This window comes from Hydra vulgaris, chromosome 04 (genome assembly GCF_038396675.1).
Source record: "Hydra vulgaris chromosome 04, alternate assembly HydraT2T_AEP".
In the NCBI taxonomy this organism is placed as follows: Eukaryota; Metazoa; Cnidaria; class Hydrozoa; order Anthoathecata; family Hydridae; genus Hydra; species Hydra vulgaris.
Window position 1 is genome coordinate 1,818,614 of NC_088923.1, and position 26,186 is coordinate 1,844,799.

At 28.1% G+C, this 26,186-nt stretch overlaps 1 protein-coding gene across 1 annotated transcript in view; it reads left to right on the forward strand.

Annotated features, from left to right (window-relative positions):
- Window positions 1-26,186, forward strand: part of LOC136079510 (uncharacterized) — a 101,493-nt gene that overhangs the window by 46,444 nt on the left and 28,863 nt on the right. Inside the window, exons 6-7 of the mRNA XM_065795249.1 lie at window positions 18,006-18,238; window positions 18,695-18,736. Of these exons, the coding sequence (XP_065651321.1) occupies window positions 18,006-18,238; window positions 18,695-18,736 (275 nt within the window). The remainder of the gene's footprint in view (window positions 1-18,005; window positions 18,239-18,694; window positions 18,737-26,186) is intronic.

The window sequence follows — 26,186 nt, forward strand, 5'->3', positions numbered from 1 at the left end:
TATATTATAAATTATTTTGTATTGCTTTATACTGTGAACTATACATTATACCTTGTCCTAATAATTCATCACAAATTGCAACAGCTTCATTTCTTGCTCCAGTGTTACCTGCTCTCCATGCAGCTATTCATAAATCAAGCTTTTCAACTAATGCATCAGGATCGCTAGGAAGAATTATAGTTTGTATTCTTGTTCCTATTCCATTTCCTTTTGATTCACGCTTCCTATTTTCTTTTACGTCTTTCCAAATAGGATCTATTATTTCTCTGTATTTTCCACTACGAGACGACTTTGGTTTGTATGGGTTTTCAGAAGTAATTGCATCTGTTTGTATTAATATATCTCGATATTTTTTAAGATCATCTTCACTATATACTCCTTTATTAGAAGTAAACTTTACTATCAACTCCCAAAGGCCAGGAGCACCATAATATTTTTCACCATCAATAATTATATCATTATCATGAATATGTATTGGTTTTTTTCCAATATAAAATATACCATCTTCATCACGTATCCCAAATGTAGTATCTGTAAATTTTTTACTATTAGCATACATTCTTAGAATCTGTTGCAATTTTTCCTAGTCTTATACCTTTAGATTCTTCATGAGGTGGTGAAAGTTTTTTAGTTTCAGTTATCATTATCTCTCTTTTTGTTTAAGGATAATAAATTGAAAAAGTGAGTGCTAATTTATCAGATTGATCTAGCAATTTATATATGTTTTCTTTTATCCCATCTTGACTATCAATTAATGGCTTGTACAATTTTTTTAAGCCTGACTGTAAATTAATTTCACCCATCCTTTCATTTAAATCATTCTGCTTTTTTCTTTTTTTACTATCTAAGTAATCTTAAACAATTTTGTCTCTTTTTTTAGGATCTGCTTTTTTTTATAAATTATGAAAAAACACAACGTTTTATGTTTTACTAAATCTGCTTTGGAGTATATTATTTGCTTTATCTCTTCCTTGTTTAATTAATGGTTCTTTAGTTTGTTCATTCATTAATTCTTTTGAATTTGTTCTAATTTGCTCAAGCATAGCTTTAAATTTTTCAAGTTCACCAAGTATTAGTTTAAATTCATTGTCATCTATATTTCCATCTACTAAAGCTTTAGAAATATAGTCACTTATTGTATTTAGTTTTGAATCAGTAAGTACTTTAATCTTTTCATGCTTTTCTGCTTTTAAGTTTAATTTTTTATTAACTTGCCCCCCTAATAATGATAAAACACCTGCTCCTAATGCTGCACCTTCACATGCGATAGCTACTGGTGCTGTAATTATTGTTGCTAAAAAGCCAATTCCAATGTTACAGCTAATACATGATCACCATTAAAATCTGAATGAGCTAATTTAATACAGCTCCATAATCATCTTCATCAATTGCTTTTTTAATTTTTTTCAGTTGTCCCTCTGAAATATTTACTTTAATGTTAGTATATTTACTCATTTTTATATGTAAATAAAATAATTTTTTAAAAATTACGAAAATTATTTACGACTTATTTACGACTTATTTACTTCTCTTACATGAAATCTAATAGTTACTTCTTCTCCTCGTAGATCTAAAAGATTTCCATCTTGATCAACCAATCTATTTTCCATTCTTGATATTTTTTTTATTATTAGTGGTGCGTAAGTTACGTAATTAGGCTTTTCGTTAATTTTAAATCCAGGAGCTACATCTGGGAAAAATGAATATATAACGTTACTTGTTGCTCCATTTACATACGAATATTCTATTATATCACCTGTTACTAATACACTATTAACACTTATTATTTTTACTATATTAGTTGATATATTGGATCCTGCTGAATATAATCCACTGTCAAAACCAAAAACAGTTCTAATTGAATTTGAAGTTGTAAAATCAACTTTATAACCAGTTGCAATAGTTAAAGATGCTTTTAATGTATTCCTATTTGCTACAACTGTAATATTTGCAACTCCTGAACTTGAATCACCGTTTACTATCATAGTCGATTGGATATAATTATTTATATCAGGAACTTCATAAGATCCAACTGGAATGTTTATATCTTTCCAAGTTGATCCATTATCTGCGCTATGTCTAAAATTATTGTTTGAGGAATTAATATTAGGAAAACTTGAAGATGTATCCATAGGAACTAGAGCCATTTCATATTCTCTGTCTTCTCTAAGTTGAATTATTGGGTTATAAATAGTTCTTAATATACTGCTATTTCGGCTCACTAATAAACATGTCATTTTTGTTTTTATATAGGAGATGATATTATTTTTTTAAATTTTTTCAACAATTTAGTATATAAAAACAATTTAATCCACTTCTATATTTTCCATAATCTTTTTTAGAAGATAGATCTATAATAACAAATCCATGAGGCTCTGACCATGCTTTTTTACAAAAATTTTCAAACTCATCTCCTTCCATATCACTTGAAACATGATCATTATAAATGTGACTTAAATTCTTTGAATCTTAAGGAAATAAGCAAATAAAATTTGTATTTTCTCGTATAGTTTGCCTAGGTAACATAAAATAATTTTGTGCAAGATAGAAACAATCTACATTACTATGTCTTCCTCTTATATAATATTTTTCACACTTATTTTGCTTTGTTAATTGTAATTCATCAAATATCATCAAATTATTCTTATGATTATCGATATCTTGAGGATCTGGCACATCTTCTGCCGTTTCAAAAAACCTACCCTCCATATCTGTTTTCTCATTTAATTTTTTTGAAATGTCTTAAATTATAAGCGCAGGGTTTGCATTTAATTTTTCTTTTTGGTCTTGTAGATTAAATAGTTCAAGAATAATTTCTTTTGGCAATTTTTTTTCAAAAGATTGCTTAAATATTTTGTATTCTGGTTGAAAAAGAGATTTTCCAAAAACTTGTAAATTATTATTGTCTAACCAACCAGGTCTCAAAAGTAAATTCAATAATAAAGTAGTTTTTCCACAACCCGACTTTCCAACAATAATTCCTTTTATACTCTTAGGAAACAACTTATTATTATTTCTCTTATTGTTATTCGCATTCCATGACAAATCAATAATATCAATTTTTTATATATATAAGATTTTTCATTTTTATATATAAAAATTTTTATATATATAAAAATGTACGTCAAATGTAGAAAAAAAACAAATACACTAAACTTGCAAAATGTTGTGAGTAAAAACAATAGAAATATGCAACGTGGAGATTGTGTTATTTGCGGAAAATTAAAAACTCAATTTGTATCATCAAAAAATGGAGCAGATTTAGTGAGTTCGATTAATTCAGCAACACGTAAAATAAAACTACCATGGTCGTAGTTTCCAGGTGAAATGCATTTACCTGGAATGAACTTTGCAGGTCCTGGTACTAATTTAGATGAACGATTAACTTCTACTGACGCATATAAAGAATGGAGTAAACCTATAGATAGAGTTGATAATGCAGCTTACCATCACAATCTTGCTTATAAATACTTCGATGATACCGCAAAAAGAAATTTAGCTGATAAAATTATGATCAAAGAAATAGATTCTATAAAAAATCCAACAATACGTGAAAGAATTGAATGAGGTATTATAAAACCTATTATAGCATCTAAAGCAAAATTTGGGTTAGGTCTTTCAGACCCAATTCATATGGGTGTTGAAACTACTCAAAAAAACTACAAACGATCAAAGAAAAAAACTTAAAATGGACTGATGAACTTGCAAACGAACTTCATAAACCAGTTGTAAAACATTTCAGAAAAAGAAAAGTGATTGTAAACGGAATCGATGAAATATGGGCTGCTGATTTAGTTGACATGAAATCTTTTTCCAAATTCATTGACGGTATAATATACTTATTAATGGTAATAGATGTTTTTTCTAAGTATGGATGGATTGTTCCATTGAAAAGTTAAACTAGAATTGATGTTGCTAATGCTTTAAATAAAATCTTTAAAAATTCTTCGAATTTACATGGATCCGAAGGATTTCAAGAAAGAAAATGTCAAAAAATATGGGTAGATAAAGGATTAGAATTTTATAATAAGCATGTTAAAGCTCTAGGTGTTGAGTTATACTCAACTGAAAATGAAAAAAAAAGTTGTGTAGTTGAACGTTGGAATAGAACAATGAAAGATAAAATGTTTAAGTACTTTTCAGCTAATTCTACTAGAAAATATATCGGCGTTTTAGATGAAATGGTAAATAAATACAACAACACAAAGCATTCTTCAATTAAAATGACATCAGTTGAAGCTAGCGATAAAAAGAATGAAAATATTGTTGGGTTCAATCTAAATGGAAATGTACGATCAGAATCTGTAAACCTAAAGTTTTTAATTGGTGATAGAGTTAGGATAACTAAAAAGAGAGGAACGTTTGAAAAAGAATACACTCCGAGATGAACTGAAGATGTTTTTACAGTGTCACAAGTTCAGTTCACAGATCCACCAACGTATAAAATAACTGACGATAATGGTGAAGAAATACAAGGTACTTTTTATGAACAAGAAATGCAAAAAACGGATCAAAATATATTTAGGATTGAAAAAGTTATTCGTAATCTTAAAAATAAATCATTAGTAAAGTGGTATGGGTATCCTAATTCGTTTAACTCATGGGTTGATAATAAAGAATAGATAAGTTTGATGTAATAGGACATGCTTTCTTTTATGCGTAAGTCATCAATGACCTACTTCTTATGGGTCTAATTATTATGAATCCGAAGGATCCAGAAATTGATTTAAAAATTACAATAGCTTTGAGTTTGTAAGAGAGTTTGTAACCATAATATATTAATATATTATGGTTGTTATATATTTTATTTTGGCTCAGAAATTATAGACAATAGTTGAAATGACTTATGAGAATATGGATAGGGATATGGTTGAAATATGATATGAGCTTATAGTTAGGGATATAGTTGAAAAAAAATGTGCCAGTACCCGTATTTTATACTACGTGTAGCTAATTGTATATTGATTAAAAATTTTATGTAATTTATTAGAGGGCATGAAGTGGTTATCAACCAATTTTAAAAGCACTTTTCTTATTTTAGTGGAAACGTTTTTGCTATATGAGAGGTTGAATCATTTCTAGTTCTATTTCGCTTTTTTGTAATCCTTTTTTTTTAGGGTCAAATTATTGTAATTTGACCCTGAAGAAAAGATTACAAAAAAGTGAAAACTTTTTTTTCGTTTTTTTGTAATCTTGCAAATTTCACTTCATAATATGACCGCGAAAATACTATTTGATTTTAAAACTTGACCATGGCTGTTAATATGTTTTGAAAATTTGTATACATTTTAAAAATGCTATGAAAAAGTTAACTTAACTATGAAGAAACTTATTGTAATGAAGCAAATAAATCTTTGTAAAATAAAATAACTTCACTAAATTTTAAATTAAAAAAATTGAAACTAAAACTTTACTAAAATAAATAATTAACTAAATGATAAGATTGTTTAGAAAAAATAACTTTGAATCGTTTATCTTTACTGTTTTTATAATATAATATTATGGGGAACCCTTTTTAAATAAAGTAGCAACTTACATCTAACTATTGTTAAATAAATGAAGTAACATAAACTAAGAAAAAAATAAATACATCGTTTTTTTAAAAGTTGATATATATATTTTTTTTTAAAAGACAAATAAAAAATAGCAACTTATATGAATATAAAAAAGTATACTATTCATATTTTTATAAAAAATCATTACCAGTGATTTGTTACTTTATTTAAATGCGTTTCAATAATATAAAAACATCAAGATCAAAGTTATTTAATTCAAACTGCTTTCAAAAAAGTTTGCTTTTGTTTTCTTCTCAACAAAATCTTTCTACTTTTTGAGTGAATTAACTTTGATGATTCTTATATAAAGTTTATTAAAGAGGCCATCGCTGTTTAAAGTCATCATTTGTAAAATTAAAATTTTTTTTATTATATTTACTATAATAAAAAAAAAATTATTTTCATTATAAAAAATATAAAATTTATATAATTAAATAATGACTTCTGGAGAATCTCAAACAGTATCAGTAATAAGGGCAAATCTGTTATTCCATCTCTTTTGTATGGTTCAGACTTTGTCACCTCACCTAAAGACAAAGCTGAAATGTTTGCTAAGAACTTTTCATCAATATCATCTCTTGATTCCACTCGTTGCGTTATACCTGATATAGCTGTCAAACAGGTTGATCTGTTGCTTGACATTGGTATGACTCCAGCTTCTGTATGTAAAGTGATTGCCTGCTTAGACAGCTTGTGGTCTGGACAATATATGTATTATAGTCTTGCAGAAGTGTTCCTCGGAGCTGTTGTCTATACTTTTAAAACTATTTAACAAGTGCTTATCAGAGTCTTATTTTCCAGCCTGCTGGAAAGTAACATCTGTTTTCCTTATTTTCAAAATTCTGGAGAGCGATCTGGTTTGTCTAACTGCCGTCCCATTAGTTCTTATCATAAGGTTTTTGAATTTTTAATCAATAAACACTTAATCTCTAATCTTCAATCTAATAGCTTAATTTCTGATCATAAATATGGGTTTCGACATTCTCGTTCTACAGCTGATTTGCTAACAGTAAATTACTGATAAGTTTTATCGTCCATTAGATAAAGGTGGAGAGATTAAGGCTATCACTCTTGACTTTTCTGAAGCTTTTGATACAGTTTGGCATGCTGGTTTTCTAAATAAGCTTTCTTCTTATGGTGTATCTGGTAACATCTTTAAGATTATTGAATTCTTTCTTTCTGATTGTAGTATAAAAGTTGTCCTCGATGGACAGCACTCATCTTCATATCCTGTAACTTCAGGGATTTCTCAAGGTTCAATCCTTGGCCCTATACTCTTTTTACTTCACATTACCAATCTTCCAGATATTCTCACATCTAAGGTGGCATTGTTTGACGATGACACTATCATTTTTTCTTGTCATGAAAAAAAGCCAACGTTCACTTATCGCTTGGAGGGGGCATTTAAGCTTGAAAAGGATCTCACTTCTGCTACAGCATGGGGCTTGCAATAGCTGGTGAACTTTAATTCAGATAAAACTCAATTTTTTTCAGCTAATCGTTATCGCAGTAATTTAGATCTTCCTATATTTATGAACGGTAATGTACTTGATGAGTCATCTACCCTTCATCTTCTAGCATTAACACTTACCTCCGATCTTTCTTGGAAACCATATATCAAATCCATTGCAAAATTAGCATCTGCTAAGGTTGCATCTCTTTATCGTGCCACTTTCTTACTCCAAATTCTATTCTTTATCTCTGTAAATCTCAAATCCATCCTTGTATGGAATACTGTTGCTATATCTGGGTGGGGGGAGGGGAAGGATCTTCTAATGATGCCCTCTCTCTTTAAGACAAAAAACACATTGTAAACATAGTTGGACCTGCTCTTGCAGCCAACCTCCAACCATTATCACATCGTCCTAATTTTGTTTTTCTACAAATACTATAATGTGCACTACTCTAAAGAGCTAGCGTCTCTTGTGCTATCTGCTAAAATTCCTTATCATGTCACTCGTCCTTCAATAAAGTCTCTTCCTTTTTGTGTAGCTGTTCCTAAGTGTTAAAAATATATTTATTCCTCTAGTTTTTTTCCTCAATTATTAGTTCTTTGAAATTGACTTACTTCATCTTGGTTTCCTGATTCATATTATTTGCAATCTTTTAAGTTGCCTGTCAATCTATATCTTACTGTGCAATCTTCATACAATTCTTGCTGTACAATTCTCTTCCAGTAACTCCCAACTCTGATTGTGGATTCTTGCAGCCTTGTTGGAAGCAAAGATGTTTAGAAATATATATATATATAAATAACCTTATACAACTTTTGATGGTACTTTAATTAAAATCATTAGCTACTTTATTTAAAAGCGTTTCGCTAATATAAAAATATTAGTAAAGATAAATGTGTTGAAGTTATTTATTTTTAACATAATTAATCTTGATTTATATTAAAGCAATATTTCAGCTCATTTGTTAAAAACCCTGGTTAAATTGTCAAAACAAAATATTATTTGCGTGGTCATGTAAAGACTTGAAATCGCGCGCTTTTCTGGCCAAGCCTGTTTATGTGTATTTTTATATATGCCATTTCTAACGAGGTTCTTCTAATGATGCCCTTTCTCTTTTAGACAAGGTGCAAAAACGCATTGTAAACATAGTTGGATCTGCTCTTGCAGCCAACCTCCAACCATTATCACATCGTCGTAATGTTGCTTCTCTTTCTCTTTACAAAAAACTTTCTCTTTTACTCTTAACTTTCTCTTTTACTGGCACAAGAGATACTAGCTCTAAAGAGCTAGTATCTCTTGTGCCATCTACTAAAATTCATTCTTGTGTTACTCATCATTCAATTAAGTCTCATCCTTTTTCTGTGACTGCTCCTAAGTGCTCCAAAAATGCTTATTCATCTAGTTTTTTTCCTCGAACATCAGCTCTTTAGAATTCGCTTCCTTCATCTTGCTTTCCTGATTCATATAATTTGCAATCCTTTATGTCGTCCGTCAATCGTTATCTTGCTCTACAATCTTCATCTTTTCTCTTTCAGTAACTTATAACTTTAATTAGTGGCTGCTTGCAGCCTTTTTGGAAGCGAAGATGTTTAAAAATATATATATATATATATATATATATATATATATATATTTATATATATTTATATATATATATATATATATATATATATATATATATATATATATATATATATATATACACACACATATACACTTACACCAATATTTATTATATTAGTATAAGTATATTATATAAGTCTATTATATATTTACTAAGTATAAAATCAAGTATAAAAAAAAATTCGCTTGATAAAAATTAAATCATGCATTCAGTAACAATAATAACTCCATCACGCTTTCATAAACATTCCATTCAATGAATGGAATGTTATGAAGTCATTGCTGCTAACAGACAGATTGGAATGTTTACTATGTTTTCAAAACGTGTTTGTCCTAATGAGAGAAAAAAATTAATATATAAAATTAAACCATGATTTTGTAAAAATGTAAAATTTCTTTGCTTTATTATTTTAAATATTTCATTATTTGTAAATAAAAGAAATATCCTTAATTTTGTTTTTTTCTATTTATCTTAACGATTATTTATCTTAAATTAAATTTAATATGTTTCTGTCATTTAAAATGTCTGCATTCAAGCATGTTAATTCGACTCCAAAAGAAAACAATGTTACGTTGTCAACTTTTAGTAAATGGAAGGTGGATCAGGTAATAGGTTACAAAACAGAAGTTATCAACAGCATTATTTAACAGAAATATATTGCAAATTTTGTGTAAGAAATAGGAAAAATGTTTTAAAAGATTGTAAAGAGTTTTTTGTGTGATGGTAGCCAGGCCAGAAAAACTCAAAAAGAAAAAGAGGTAGTTTTAGTGAGAATCAAATGAGAAGTTGTTCTGTTCTATATGGTGCTTAATTTGCTTTACATGGAAAGTTTGGTGGAGGTGGAGCAGACTCCATTGTAAAAGACATTAATAGAATAGGAGAATTTAAACTAGATCCCAGTTATTAGAAAAACAAGTAAGAATAACATAAGATGGGGCTAGCATCAACTTTGGCTGAATACGTGGTATTATTGTGCAATTAAAGACTGAAAGGGAATGGCTACTTCCAATACACTCTGTCAACCATAGAGCCAAGTTGGAGATGTGTTTTTTGAGGACTGCAAATTAATCCAAGTAGATAAATTTACAATACAAATTTCTATCTACTTCGAAATTCTGGAAAAAACAAAACAAGAAGTAATAAATGCATCTGCAGCTTTAGGTAAGATGTAATTTCTAAGAAACTTATAATGGGATGATGGGAACTCACTGAAGTTATGTTTCCTAGGTTACCCAGCAAGTAAATGACGTGGTTTCGATGGTTTTTAATGTATTTTCAGTAAATTTATGTAAAATTACGTTTAAAAAATGTCGAAAAGATGTCACGCGTTTTTTGGGTTATCTGTTTGTTTTTTGTTATTAATGATATATGTACACCATTGAATTTCAAATATTAAACTATATTCAATTTTTTAGGTATTAAGCATTACAGTTTATTAAATCTTACAAGAACAAGGTTTGTCGGCCATTATGTAAAAGCATTTAAAAATTTATTGGAGTCCAGCTTTTATAGTGGGCTATGAAAAATACATGCAGCTACAAGAGCAAAGATTTTGAGGTTACTAAAGCGATTCAAGTTAACTGTTTTTCTTTGCACTGTTGCCATTAATCATGATTTGCTAGAGCTCATTGTGCCAGCATCTAATTTATTTGAAATAAATGAACTGTTGCCACACAATATTTTAGCAACAATCAAACAAGCAAGTTTAGTACTTAAATTAAAATAGAGTGAATTGATACAGATTTAAAATTTTTACGTACCTAGTTAAAGATAGTTACGTACCACATTACATGGTTAGTTATAGCATTCAAACCTTACCAGGAACACTGACTGGTGAATTTGATAAACTTTTAAAGGGCATTAAAAAGGTATGAAAATTTGTTGCCTTTCTTTAGAAAAGAGGAGTAAAGGTTCAAGATAAAAGCCATGAAAAAGTCTTTGCTCAAGTATGCATTTTTATGCATACATTGTATGCACTCTTTGCATCTTTAATACCTCCTCTAGATGATATTTTGTCAGACTTTTAACCTGCAAAATTTAGAAAATGGGACAAGAAAACTTTATTTAAAAAATCATTTGTAAACATTTTTAAAAACAGAGTTACTAAAATTTCAGTAATACTTTAATAAGATAAATAAAAATCTAATAAGTTAAATAAAAATCTATAAACAGTTTATTTTTTATTTAATTCTGAATATTTTTAAAGATGAATATTTTTAATAATAAATTCAAATTTTTATATAATAGACAAATGCATTTATGAAAAAATCAAAGCTTTTTTGTCTAGTTTCTTAGACTTTTTTGTCTACTTTCTTAAACAAAAATTCAATTCGTCTTTGTTAGTTAAAAAAGTCTAGACAACCTTTTGCCCATTGATAACCAATTAACTGAACAATGCAGCAAAAGTTCTCCAGATTCGTTAGTTTTATTTTCAAAAAATGAGCAAAACTCTTGTCTACAAAGTGCAAAAAAACACAAACATTCTTTCCAACAATTACCAGTTTCCTTCTCTTGTATGCACTGGTATGCTTTGGTGCACAAATTATGTAACTGTTGTTGCAATATTGCGTGGGAAATTACTTACCAATCAAAAGTAGCCTTAGTCTATAAAAAACATAGCAAGCATGCTGTATATTCACAAATAGATATGCTAGTACTAAACGAATAATGATAGTCTCGAGAGTTCTTAATATTTATGAACAAAACATCTATAGCATTCTTCAGTTTATATTTATATTTAAAAAAATTTGGTCCCAAAATTATTCCATAATTACTTCCAACTTATTGATCATGTAATGCCATCTTCTGCTGCTTGCTCCAGTCAAAATTGTTACGTTAACAGTTTTGTTAAAAAGTTTTATATTGATGAAAAAAACCATAACCATAACCATCAAACCATTGGTTTTGTCAGATTTAATTTTTCTGCAATTTTTTAGCAGCATATGATCTGCAATTTTTCTAACAGCTGCTTAAAGTAAAGTATGTATTACTGCTTGTATTTCTTACTTACTGACTTGCCTTTAGGCATTTTTTGCTTTATAATTTTGAACTTATGCTAAAAATATTAAGAATAACCTTGAATTTTAAAATTAAACTGGAAATAATTAATATATTATCTTTACATCCTGCTCTTAAAAATGTTCACAAACTCAAACAAAAGTATATAAAATAACTGGATATAATACAATAATCTAAAGAGACACCTATCAAGTGGTAAAATGAATAGATTCTGATTCATACAGGAATACTTATTTATTAGTTTAAACCAGTAAGATTCTAACGTTAATGTTTTATAATCAACTTAAAACAACTTTATTTAGGTTTTTTGCATATAAATTTTGTTGGTTTATTTTCATATACACATTTCTCATATACACAGTACAATCTGCTTCATGTCCTGCTGCCTTGTAGGATACCCCTTTTTAGGCAAAGGCTATAAGATGCCAACTCCGACTTAAAACACCTCTGCTTTGGGGCTCTTGGTTGATTAAAGGCTAGAAATGGTGTCTCGACAAAAATGTTCATCTTGGCAGGTGTTCAATGCATCCGGCTAGTGTCTTGTAGGAGGCCTCCTAGGCAAAGACTTAGGGGGTACACTGATTCTATCATGTTGACCAGCCTTGCACCCCTTTTTTATCTATTAGGCTGGCGCAGATGTATTTTTAGTACATTGTTTCCAGTTTAAGATAATGAATGCTGGATCTTCTTGACTCAATGCATGGGTTTTGCTTGTGTCTCTGTTTTTATGACAAGGCAACTCATTCTATTATCTCCTAATAGGGTACAGCTCTAAAACTCAATTTTATGGTTCTGAGGCGAGGTGGTAGTCAGGTTTTATGGAACTCTGTGGTAGGTCTCAGGGAAGCTGATTCTGTCAACAGCTGAAAAATATCAAAGTATTAACAGTGCCATGTTGCGCATGGATGGTGTCCCTGTTTGTACTTTTTGTGTGCATTGCGGAGGCCACATTTGGAGCTCTTTGTTACGGCTTAGGGTTTATTAATAGTAATGAGTCTCAAGACTGCACTCTTTTTGATGTAATTTCTGATCATATTGACCAAGCCCTCTCACTTTATCCATCAGCAAATATTGTTGTTGTCGGTGACTTTAATGCTTATCACACTGAATGGCTTGGCTCTAGTGTCAGTGACTCTGCAGGCATTAAAAAAAGATGTCAGAAAACAGACGTCAGTTTATTTTATGCTAGAAACCATTATAAAAAGGTTTTGTCTAATGTCAAAGTCCACTATTCACAGGTCATGAAATCTCATATTTTATCACAAAAATTAGGCTCTTGTGACTTCGTGACTAACTTTTCATCAATATCATCTCTTTATTCCACTAGTTGGACTCTACCTGATTTGGCTGTCAAACAGGTTGATCCATTGCTTGACATTCGTATCACTCCAGCTTCTGTATCTAAAGTGATTTCCTGCTTAGACTCTTCTACAGCTTGTGGCCTGGACAACATACCTGTTATAGTCTAACTGGCCCTGCTAGCACTAAAGCCTATAACTTGTGCATTTCTCAATTCCTTACTTATATAGTTAACTTTGTAATTTGTTTTCCTGACAACCTTAACCATTTACCTTCACTGCATGATTTATATCTGGTCTCTGATCCTAGCTAGTGTGTACCTTCTTTTTTTCCTTTAGGTGGTTCAGACCATGCAATGATCTGAACCATGATCTTTAAATCTTTCTAACCCTCAAATTACACAGGTCTACAAAAAAAAACTTGTTTCCTGTTGCCTGAGATATTTAAACTGATTTTTGATGAATCTAAATATAAGGTTTTAAAACAAGGTTTTTTTTTTATCAAATATAAGGTTTTAAAACAAGGTTTTTTATCAAATATAAAGTTTTAGTTGGCAAGCTCTAATTTTTTTGCAATAACCAATTTAATAATGTTTTAAAAATTATGATTTTAATAGGTATTTTTATTTGATAGTTATAATAAAAAGAAACCATGTCATTGTTTTTATTAGATCAAATATATAATGTGATGGCTTCTTCAAATCTATTTAAGTGCAAGCATAATCCCAACTCATTCTGTACTATCTGTGGTTACTATACACTTGTTCGACAAAGTTGAAGTATTACTATTTTTTAAAAAGGAAAAAGAAAGAATTTACCTTTTGGAGTCCCCACGGTTTGTAGGGAACCACTAAATCACATTGACAACTGCTATTTTGGTCTTGTTGATACTACTGGTATTGGCAAAATAAAGAGGCAAAAATAGCTTATCCCAACATTCCTTCAGCTATTAGACCAATTCAACATTCTAACGAGATTCCATTTCCAATTTTTAAAGGTTTATTTTTGTCACAAGATGAATAAAGCATGTCTGCTACAGAAACAGAATAATTTTTACCAGATTTAAAAGACTTTTCATCTAATGCTAAACAATTCAACTTGCCTCAGTGTTTTAGTCAGATAGAACTGAATGACTTTGATCGTGATTCAGGACTTTCTAAGCAAGCAGCAGAAGCATTAGCGTCACATTTAAAAAGTAAAAACACCTACTCTATAGCTTTGCAAAAGTTTCTTACTTTAGAACAAGATATGAAGCCTTTGTTAACTTTTTTTCAGAAGTCAATGTATTTGTTTATTATCATAAAATTTCAGGTCACTTATTACTGTTGGGTATTTCTGTATAAAATCCAACAGAATGGAGGCTTTTTATCGATAGCTCAAAACAAAGACTTTTTATCGAACCTCAAAAAAATGCATCATAATGGAAATATTTTTATTTCTGAACCAATTGGTCATTCTGTTTATTTCGGAGAAACTTAGGATGACATTAAGATGGTGCTTAACTTGATTAAATATCATGAACATATCTGGATTATTTGTGTAGATCTAAAAATGATTAACTTTCTATTTGGTCAGAAGAAAGGTTTTACAAAGTTTCCTTGTTGTCTCTGTATGTGGGACAGTCAAGCAAGTAATCAACACTTGATTTCCTGCACAACTGTCCCACATACAGAGATAAAATGGCTTGGTTGTCATTTGTGGTTGTTGTAAAAAACTTTCTTGGAAACAAAAAAGCAGAAAACTATTCAGATTTAGTTGATAAAATGTTAGTATAAAACTTCATTAAATAAATAGTTTCCTGAAAATCTTTGAGGTGTGAAGAGCAAGAAGAGCATTTCCATCGAGATCATAAGAAAACTTTTGGGGCGAGAAGACTCAGGAAAAGTTTATAAACACAAGAGCAACAAGTAAAAGTTTTTTCCTGATTAAACAGTTTTAATTAAAAAATAACAAATCCATGTTTTACTAAAGTAAAACATGGATTTGTTATTAATCAATAAAAAGTTGATAACTTTGCTAGAACTTGGATATTTATAAAATGTTCATTTTAAACAGTTCCCATTTTATTTTCATCTGTTTTCTGTTTTTGTTTTAGTTTTATAAACAACTTTTATTGTAAAAGATATATCCGAGCATTTCCAAATGAGTTTCAAATCTGTATTTTAGAAATATTACTGTTTTGTAAAATTAACATTTATTGCAAAAAATCTGTAGCTTTCCATAAAAATCTGATGCCAGATTTAAATTCAGCGTATTAAAATTATGTAAGAACAAGTGTCAAATTCAATGTAACAAATTTTTTGTAGACTTGTGTTATCATCCAATCAGTCTTCTTTCTGTTATTAGCAAGGTCTTAGAGTCTTTGATAAATAAATTTATTCTCACATTCCATCTCGAGCCAATTAACTTACTATCAGACAATCAATACTGTTTTTGGTCCTCTAGCTCTACGGCTGACTTGCTAACTGCTTTGACTGAAAGATTTTATTGTGCATTAGATGGAGGCTTTATTTAAATCATCCTAGAATGCCAACACCCTTCTTTATTTCCAGTTGTTTTTGGAGTACCTCAAAGTTCTATCCTTGGTCCTGTTTTGTTTCTTATCTCGACAACCTTACATATCAAGTAGCTCTTTTTGCTGATGACTCAACTTTATACTCCTGTCTTGACAAAAAGTCTTCTCTTTTCGATCGCTTGGAAATTGGGCAGGCAGTTGATCTTGAATCTGATCTTACTTCTGTAACTGATTGGGGCTCACAGTGGCTTGTAAATTTTAACCCCAACAAAACTCAGTTGTTTACTTCAAACAACTGAGTTTTGTTGGGTTTTTTTTTTGTTTTTTTTTTGTTTGTTGCAGTACTGTCAACATTCTTATATTAATGAATGGCAACCCTCTTACTGAGTTTATGTTTTCTAGGATAATCATTTACAACTGACCTTTCATGAAAACCATAAATACAATCAATTGCTAAATTAGCATCTGCTAAGGTTGCTTCTCTTTATCATGCTTGCCATTTTCTCTCTCTACTGATTCCATTCTTTACCTCTATAAATCTCTTATTTGTCTGTGTATGGAATACTTTCGTCATATTTGGGCTGGTTCTTCTAATGATGCTCTTTCTCTTCTAGACAAGGTCTTAAAATGCATTTTAAACATTGTTGGATTTGGTCTATCTTCTAAGCCTTTGCCTTTTTCCTCATTCTTGTTGGACTCTTTTACTGTATCTGTCCAAAACTCATTCTTGTTTGACTTTTACTGTATCTGTCCCTGCATGCTCTAAAAACTTTATTCGTCTAGTTTTTCTCGCTGCACCTCAATCCTTTGGAACTCTTCCATCTTTGTGTTTTTTCTGATTCATACAACCTTCAACTTTTTAAGTCTTTGTCAACCGTTTTCTTGCTCTATAACTCTATTCTTTTTTTAGTAAATCTTAATAGTGGTTGTATGCAGCCTTGTTGGCTGTTTTTATAATATAATAAATTCATATTTAAAGTTTATCACTTTAAATATGAATTTATTATATTATAAAATTGTCTTTTTCTTTCTTAATAACAATATTTGTCACATGAAGTTTAATTTGAAATGATTTGCCTAAAGAAAATAAGGTTGTCTGTAAATTTACTTGTGCAAAGTGTAGTGCTTGTTACATTAAAAATGTTTATTTCAGGCTATTGGTGAGCATTTCAAGGATAATAAAAAGTCACACATTTTTCAACATTTCAAAAATAACATAATGTGTTCAGGGAAAGTTTAACTGTTTTATGATTATGGAATTTACAAAACTAAAAATGAGTTAGAACTAAAAATGAGTGTGAACTTGAAATTAATGAAAATTCATCAAATCAAAAAATCTTGGGTTAAGCAGATAAGATAATTTTATAGAATTTTTTTAATTTTATGAATTTCGTTGTTTTTTTATGGATAATTGTATATATAAGAAACTTTTTTGTTTACTTAAAAAAAGACTTGTAACATTTTTTTACCAAAATTTCAGTATTTAAATCACCAATAGTTATCACCACTTTATTAAGTCATAACTGAAACAAGTTTTTAAATAAATAATAAAGATTTGAATCTAAATCCTTTGACGAAATCGTCAAAGGATTTAGGTTCGGTGACCAATAAAAAGTTAATATAAAAAAGTATTTTCATTTGTTTACAAAAATTTCAACCAATCCAATTCTAGGTTTTTTTCTTCTAAATTAAAACTTTTACTAAATTTAATTTTATTTCTTAGGCATATTGTCTCTCCTCCACCTTAACTAGATTTATAATTTTTGTATATATTTGTATAGTCATTATTATTTAATAACAAAGTTAATTCCGTAATATGTGTTTTAGAGTTGGAATTGATCAGTTGCACTTAATAAAAATTCATAAATTTGTAATGTTTTGATGTGCAATCTTGAAACTCTTCTTATTAATTATTGGTTTGACTAATCTAGAAGTCTAGATCTAGTAGTCTCAATGTCTCCCCTTGATATCTTCTCCTCATTATCTCCACATACAAGACGAATTAAATAAAAGTTATTTTTGTGTTATATACAAACGCAAAAGTTAGTTGAGTACTAACATTCTCTTGTGTGTGTAGTTTTTTTTTAGGTGTTTAAGAAGACCTAACCAGTCTTGCCATAGAGCACTGCGGAAGAGCATTCAACTAGGAAGTTCATGCCTCCTTCCTTACTGATGATAAAATATGCCCAGAGCTGGCTTCGAGTTCTGGATCTCTTGCTTATAAAGCAAGCACTTTAGCCACAGCCACTCAGATCTTTAGTTCAATTTTAATTACTGTTATAGTTAGGTTAATGAAAATTTGTCAATGCATTTTAAACTGTAAATTCAAAAACAAAATAAGAATGAAAAAATACGCATTAAATTTCCTCAAATGAATTAAAGTATAAAGTATATAAGTATATACAGTAGTATTATTATTATTTAATTATTTCAGTTTGTTTATTTAATAGCTTCTGCAAATAACACATTAGTTAATGTTTATGTGTATTATACTATATTATTTTTTATTAATTTAACCCCTGTTTTAAAATTAAATTGTAGAAATCAAAGATTTTGTATTGCTCAGTATTTTGGGGTACCTGGTAAATATATAACTCTCCAAGCGTATCTTGCTGGCTTGACTGTAACATCTATCGGTAAAATTGCTACAAAACAAGTTGTTATTTGTTCTGAAAAACAATTACTGGGTTTATGTCACGAATTTAAAGTAGCGAATTATAACTATGAAAATCTAACTGGATGGATTGGTCACTTCAAGTCTATTTATGTCTCAGGTATTTTTTATTTTGAGTTGATTTGTGAAATAATGTAACGTATTTAGCAATTTAATTATTTTGTAATAGTTTATGAAGTTCTTCACAGCTGTTTTAAGGTGGACATATGGCTTCTTGTTGTTTTTTCAAATTATTAGCTTAAGGGGTGTTACTAAAACTTTTATAACTTTTGAAATATTTTAGATAATTTTGTTCTGTAAAAAGAATATAAACACCAATAAAATTTTTTATCTTTCAACATTTAATAATATTCAAACCTTTTTTTGATTTTTGAATAAATGCGGAGAAATAACAAGCTGGTTTTGTAAAATAAGTGGAAATTAAATACATTTATCAAAGTTAAAGATATATTTAATCTAAATTTGTTTTTAATTTTATTTAAGCATTACTTTTTTTTTTTGTAGTTATGTAAGTTTGTTTCAGTAGTTATGTAGTCTGTTTTGATTTTAATTTTAGATGGTCTGTTTGTAAACGGCTATAGTCATGATAAGCAAAAAGGTAAAAAGTTGTTATTATGTTTACATAAATTAAAAAAATTCAATTTAGAACACATTTTAAGCTAATAAAAATAATTTTTTTTATTATAAACAAACATAGGATTATTGTTATAAAATAATACAGTAGTATCATATCCAGGGTTTTTAATTTTCTCATAAAGTTACAGCAATGGAATAGTTTCTGTAAAAAAAAAACTCGCAAATGTGACACCTGTCTCAAGGGTGTTAGTGAAAGTGATCTAGCAACTGTTTCATATAGTTTCTGACAGATTTTATAGTTGCTCTTTGTACTTTTTAAAGGAATTTGTGTTACTGTTATCCTTTGATTTGCAAACACATGTCACTTCTGGGCATAAACTTATATATCAGTTCGCCTATTTATTTTGTAATGAATCCACTCAATTATTTGTTGTTCACATTTTACTCTTAATATGGATTTTCAAGCAGTAGAACAAGAGATCAAAATTTCTTGTTCTACTGCTTACTTGTTAATTGTTATAACAGGTTTTATTTGATGTAAGCAGCTATTGCTCTTGACATATCAAATAGTTTTAATGAATTTTGGCTATTTTCCATAAGCTATTTATTAAATTCTTAACTAATTTGTGTTTTCATACCTGCTTGAAATTTGCATCAATTTTAAAAACTGTAAAGATTTTTCCCTCTAACTATTATCCAGTCTTCTTACCATTATTAAAAATGCTTCTTCTTACTCCTTACCATTAGCTTCTTCTTACTTCTTACCATTATTAAAAATGCTTCTTCTTACTCCTTATTCTTCTTGCTAATCTTATATATCTATATATCTATATAATCAGCCATATATCTAGCCATGCTGTCCAACTGTTATAATATAACAACTCTTTATTTTGAAAAATTAAGATTCTTTTGTTCCATCTACCAAAACTCATGCTTTCTAACTTGTCATTTTACAAAGTTTCATCTTTTTGCTGTAACTGTTCGTGTACTGCAACTTTTCTAAACATAAATTTGTTGAAACTCTGTCTTCATATTTTCCTGATTTATATAATTTATAGTTTCAAGACTTTTGACAATTAATTTCTTGTCTTTTAATTCTTTTCATTGCTTTCTAATAACTCTTAACTTAAATAGTTGTTACTGCTTGTTAAAAATCAATTTTAACTAATGAATGTTTTTTATAAAAAAATTTATTAAAAGAAAAAAAAGTGACTCATAGCTTATACTATAACTTAATCAGTTCCATTTACAACACCATGTTATAGACTTGTCTCTTCTTTTCAAGCTAAAGTTTTTTACCCACTTTTTATCTAGTTATTTCACCCACTTAACATTAAATAAAGTTCATTAAATAACACTTTTGAATTTATTACAATCGTTTTGAAATCGATAACAGCTTCTTTGTTCCAAGTCTTTACTCTATGAGTGGCGTATCCAGAAATAATTTGGGCATACCAGTCTAAAAATCCTGTCTACATTTAGAGGACCTTTTTTTTTTTTTTTATTCAGAACACAAATTTAAAAAATTTATATATAATCTCCTTGCCCTAGTATTTTAGGTTTTTCCAAATAAAAATATAAATAAATAACTAAAATAATGTTACATTTACTACAACATGACGGCTTTAACGTCAACGTCAATTACCTGATAGTTTTTATTTACATGCTTTATTCTCTTACTAATACAATTCTTCATAAAATCAAATTTATTTCCTTATTGCTTCTATAAGTGTCAACTATAACATTTCATTAGCAAGCAATCACTATAACATTTAATAAACAATATTTTATTATTACATGGACTAAAAAGATTTATTACATAGTGTATTTATTGCATAACAAGGTCAAATCATTCAAAGTATTAATTCATTCAAAATCTTTTTTGTTGTTCTTTTACTTTTTAAATCCAATTTTTTTTGCCATGATTATTATAATGTTATTATGTTTTTAAAAACTTTTATTTATTTTATTATTTAAAATATTTTTAAAACAATTTTGCTGTTATTTGAAATGAAAAAGTTTAAAGCTCATTTAGTTTAATGCGACAGTCTGTTTAAGCTGTTACAGTCTGACATCTACTGTTGTTAGACTCTATTCACTGTAATTTGTATCACAGCTTGTTTGTTTATTTTATTTATTTATTGTAACTTTAAGTAAATAAATTAGCAAATTTATATAAAAAAAATATTCACACTGTAAATTATAGTTATGAAAGTATAAGCGTAGGAGAGAACTCATATTAAGAGTATTTTAAAAAACTAATGTTTTATTTAAAAGTATAAAATGCTGAGCGTTTCATATTTTAATCTAATCAAAACGGGCGTTTACATTTTAATCCAATTATAACATGTTCTATATTTTATCTACGTGAGTTCAAATTATGCATTCTGATTGACTTAAAATACATTTATAATCCGTTTTAAAAGTCATTAAATGTTGCTTTTTCTAAATGACATTGATAGCAATTTTGTAATTATCATAATAAGTTTTATCACAAAACAGCAAGACAATAAGTTATAAAGAATTGTTGTTATGACTAACTTGGTGCTAATATAAAATTGTTTTAAATTGAGTTTGGGCAGAAATTTGAGGGCCCATACCGGTATCAAAATTGGCCTGGATACATTGCTGTCTATTTTCTTTTTGTTTGCTTATAGCAGATACTATACTTCAAAAGTAAATTTTTTTATTCAAAAAGTTCTTTTTACCACAAGACAATAAAATCAGCGTTTGATAAGGAAAAATAATAAATTACTTATTATATTATAGTTTTATTATATTATAGTTTTATTACTTTTATAATGCAGTTAGTGACTAGAGTGTTATTACTTTTGTATTTGCAAGTTTATTGTTTTGTTTTGTTTTGCATAACTTTTTCGCTAACAAACTTATAATAATTTGCTTCTTGAACACAAAGTACACAGCTTTTCAAAAACTAAAATTTTGAAGACCAGATATTTTTCCAGATTTTGCAAATCGCGATTGCTTAACATAACTTAACAAATTACAACATGAAAATGCATCATAAAAATAAGAAAATATGAAAATAAAGTCAGTTAAAAAGCATTCTAGATAAATTCTATTGAAAGTTGTTGTACAAACGCTCACGCACATATATATGTTTGTATTGTTGATAAAAACCTTTTAATTAACAATATTATGTTACTTATCAAAAGCAAACTTTGGGTTATTCAAAAACATTTAAAAATCTCATTTAAACATTTATTGTTTTATAATACAGAATACTCTCCTTCTCTGTAATATCGTTAGCAAATTATATAGAATAATTCGCTTTCACTGTTACTTTGTTAACAAATTTAAATAGTTTAGTCATTAAATCATTATTATAATTTTTTTTTTTTTAAATATTAAAAATGTTTAATAAAATTTAAATTTTATGAGCTATTTAAAAAAAACAAAAACATTTTTTTTAAATAGCAAGTGCAAACAATGGCATAAATAATGATTACTTACAAACTCTAAGCATGTCTAGAAGCAATAATATGATCTAATATAAATAGCAATAATAAAAATAAGGTCTAATTAATGTTAATAGTAATTATCTGATAAATGTAAATGTATGTGATAAATATTAACATGATAACATTTTGTTTAGTGCTTTTCATATTTTTTTTATACTTTTTAAAAAAAATTTAAAACATCTTGTGAAGTTTGATTGATTATATATATGGCTTTCTGTGCAGCATCACAGCTTTTCTAATAAGTTTCCTAATAATATGTATTTCTAAGTTGATTTTATAAAAAACGAATCTAGTTTTTAAATTTTTTATAAAATGTTGCTTATTTCAAGCACCAGGTTGATATACTTTTGAAATTTTTTTTTCTTATAATATTAAGTGCTTGCCAAATGTTTGTGGGTTATGAAGGACCTCTAGGGCAAATGATAAAATTTAGTAAAAAATATTTTTGAACTACAATATGATAGTTCAATGCACAGTGGTCCAGAAATATTTTTGTGGCAAAAACATTATCTTCGCCAGTTTTGAAGCTAAAAAACTAAAGTCTTCTGTGAATGTTCATTATACCCTAGCCAACAATAACTATCATTGTAATGTCGGTTGTCATACCTCTGAAGGACCCACCAATAACACAAAACCAAGGGCATAAGGAAATAACGAATAATAACATGTGATACATATTTCATATTTAATTTTCAACTTTCTATTAACTATAAATAGTCACCAGCATGTATGACAAATTTTTGTTTAAATGAATAAATTTCATATGTGCCGGACATATGAACACATAGCGTCACCATGAACGCATAGCGTCGTTACATTTAACATACTTATTTTAACATAACTACTTTTAGAACACCTTTTAATTAAATATTCTCTGGAGGACAAATTACACATTCATTACATCGTGATAGATTGCATAAACATGTAGAGTAGCACACCTAGGACAAAAAGTAGACATAACATATGACACAAGGACAGCACCAAGGACAAAAAGTAGACACAGCATATGACACAAGTTACATGACAATATTTAAATTAATTTAATAATTTACATGATTTATGGTATGAATATTATGAATATTAATGTGTAGATTAAACAAACTCTAAAATAACACACCAAGGACACATGGCGTAATATTTTTTTGCATCTAAATTTTAAAATATTTTCAATAATACTGCAGTCGTGGACAGGAAAGGCGTGCAATCGCACTCTATTCCTGACAATGCATTTATTTGTTTTTTGCGACAACTTAACCATGGCTAAAATTTTGAAAACATTTGAAAAATGGGCTAAATAAAGTATAAGGTAATAAAGCAAGAAATTGAATTTAAAGATCATTTACTATAAAAAACATTTAAGTTATCAAAAGATATTGTTAAAAAGTGTATTTTTACAATGAATATAAATCTTTTTAAAAAAAACTCTGTACAATTAATTTAAAACCAATAACGAAAACAATTTTTTTTAATAAACTTTTTGTTGAATCCATAATATTAACAGTCGAAAACTTAAGTTATTTTTTTTTTTTTTTTTCAATTTTTTTTTGTTATGCTATGTAAAATTTTTAATAAAATTTATTTTACACTAAGCTAAACGCTTTTAAATAAAATTTCAAAACACCATTAAATAAATTATCATAGAATATTTAAAAAAACTTTTATTATCAATTTATTTTTTTAATGATCAATGCAATATTTTTAAAACAATTTGTATTCTTAATATAATAAACATCGATGACATTGAATGCATTTCAATAAACTTTTTTTTATCAGTACTTTTTGATGATTTAAAAAAAGTTTGTTTTTTATAAAACAATATATTTTATATTTATAAGAGTTTACCTAATGTTACAAACATGTTATAAAAGATCAAAGTTTTATAGTTCGTCGCGTTGGTTTTAAAAGGTTAATAAATATTTAGGAGAATTTAAAAAAATCTTTTTATTTCTTTCAATGTTTAATTAAAATTATTTATATTATTATTATTTTTATTTGTTTATGTATTGTTTTTTTGATTGATATATAAAAATATATAAATAAATAAAGTTAATGATATGATTATTTTTATTTACACATAAAAAAAAAAAAGAAAAAAAGATTTAATTACTGTTCTCCTAATATAAAGAAAAAGTTGGAAACTCATTAAACCAAGGACGAGTTCAACTTCAACGTAATTGCAAAACATTAATAAAAATAATTTTCTATTAGAGTTTTAGTTTTTCAGATTTAAGTTAGTTGTTTTTTTTAGAGCTATAGATTTTTTTTTTTTTTTTCATTTATTTCTCTTTTTTTAAGATTTCTTTCTTTTTTAAATAGTTTAGCCTGTTTAAGTTTTTTTTCCTTTGTCAGTTTTTTTCAGTCCTTTAATATCTAAAAAGCCGTGGTCAAGCTTTCAAAAAAAACAATTACATGCGTGGTCAAGTTTAGAGTGCGATCGCATGCCTTTTCTGACCACGACTGATACTGATTTCTATAGTTTGACTTCCTGGATTAATGAACAAAATTATCAGGCACAAATATTTTATAAAAGTCAAGACATGAATATTCTATGCATATGGGAGCACATTAAAACATATGACTACTTACAAAGAATGGTTAGTATTAGTTTTACACTGAGATTATAAATAAAAGTAAATTTTTTTTAAATATTTCTATATTATTATTTTATTTACTAAACTGAGCTATTTAAAAATACATAATTATAAAGGGTTTGAGGTTTTAAAAAACAACAATGAAACAGGTGTCACATCCCTATTCGAAAAATAAATGTGCTATTGTAAACATGCAGCTTTTTACAGATTTCTTTAAATAAAGTAAATCTATTTAGAACCCATATTATTAATACTACAATTAAGAATAAAATAAAGAATATAATTGTATTAAGGAAATTACAAAAGAAGGTCTAAACATTCTGCTAGAAGAGCAAATTCCTTCTTTGATTCAGAACTTCGTCTCGTAGAAGTTATAAAGGGGTCTGATGAGCAAAGCAATTTTTGGATTATATCTTCATTTGTAATTTTTCTAGAAAATTTTCATGTAAAATGTTCTTGAAAATTTTTGTTTTTACTTTCCTGGGCTTCTTCAGATTAGAGGCCAATTGGAACTGGCTTGTCTCTTACAACTTGGACAATGATCTTGTGCACTCCAGCAGACAAAGGATACCATTTAAAATGTGCTACATATGTCTTAAATGTATCTTTGCAATATATTTCTAGTTTATCCGGATCAATTGGGTGCTTATAGGACAATACACAAAGAATAATGAAAAATCTTTTAACTAGATCCATATCAATTTCAGCAAATGTTTCAAGGCTTCTAAATGCCCTTCTCGCTGTGTTTCCATCATTGGATGTACCAGAGCTACCACTTTTTGGTATATCAATAAGTCCAAGTGTATCTTTAAGTTTTTCATGAATTTCCTTTTTTTCGACTTGCAACTATTTTTTTCTTTTCAGGAGTATTTGCATGAAAAAATCTGCAATCATTGTATCCTGGTCTTCTTCTCTGTCCAATATATAACAGACATTCAAAACAACAAATCCAGAAATGGAGAGTGAATTCCAAGATCCAAAGACATTCGATTTGGTTGTCTATTGTAAGCAATTATGAAGTCATTCATTTTTTCAGGATTTAATCCGCATATATTGCAAACTAGATAACAATTGTAACAATTTATAAACCTTCCTTTTTGTCTACTTGTCTTATTCCATTTCTTTTTAAAGTTTTTCATAAATTTTTCGGTTAACCTCATCCGATTGTAGTTCGGATAACATTGAGAAATCATTATACAAATTTCGGTTTTTGCTATTTAAACTATTATATTTGTTCTCATTCTTTCCTTTGATTAAGTGATCAAAAATTTCTTTATTCCTCCTTTTTAAAATTGGTTTCACCATTAAATATATTGAATATTATTTGTTTTGATTATTTTGTTTATTCGATTCGGTTTATTTGTTTTATTTATGTTTTGGCTGGTTTGCTTTTATACTA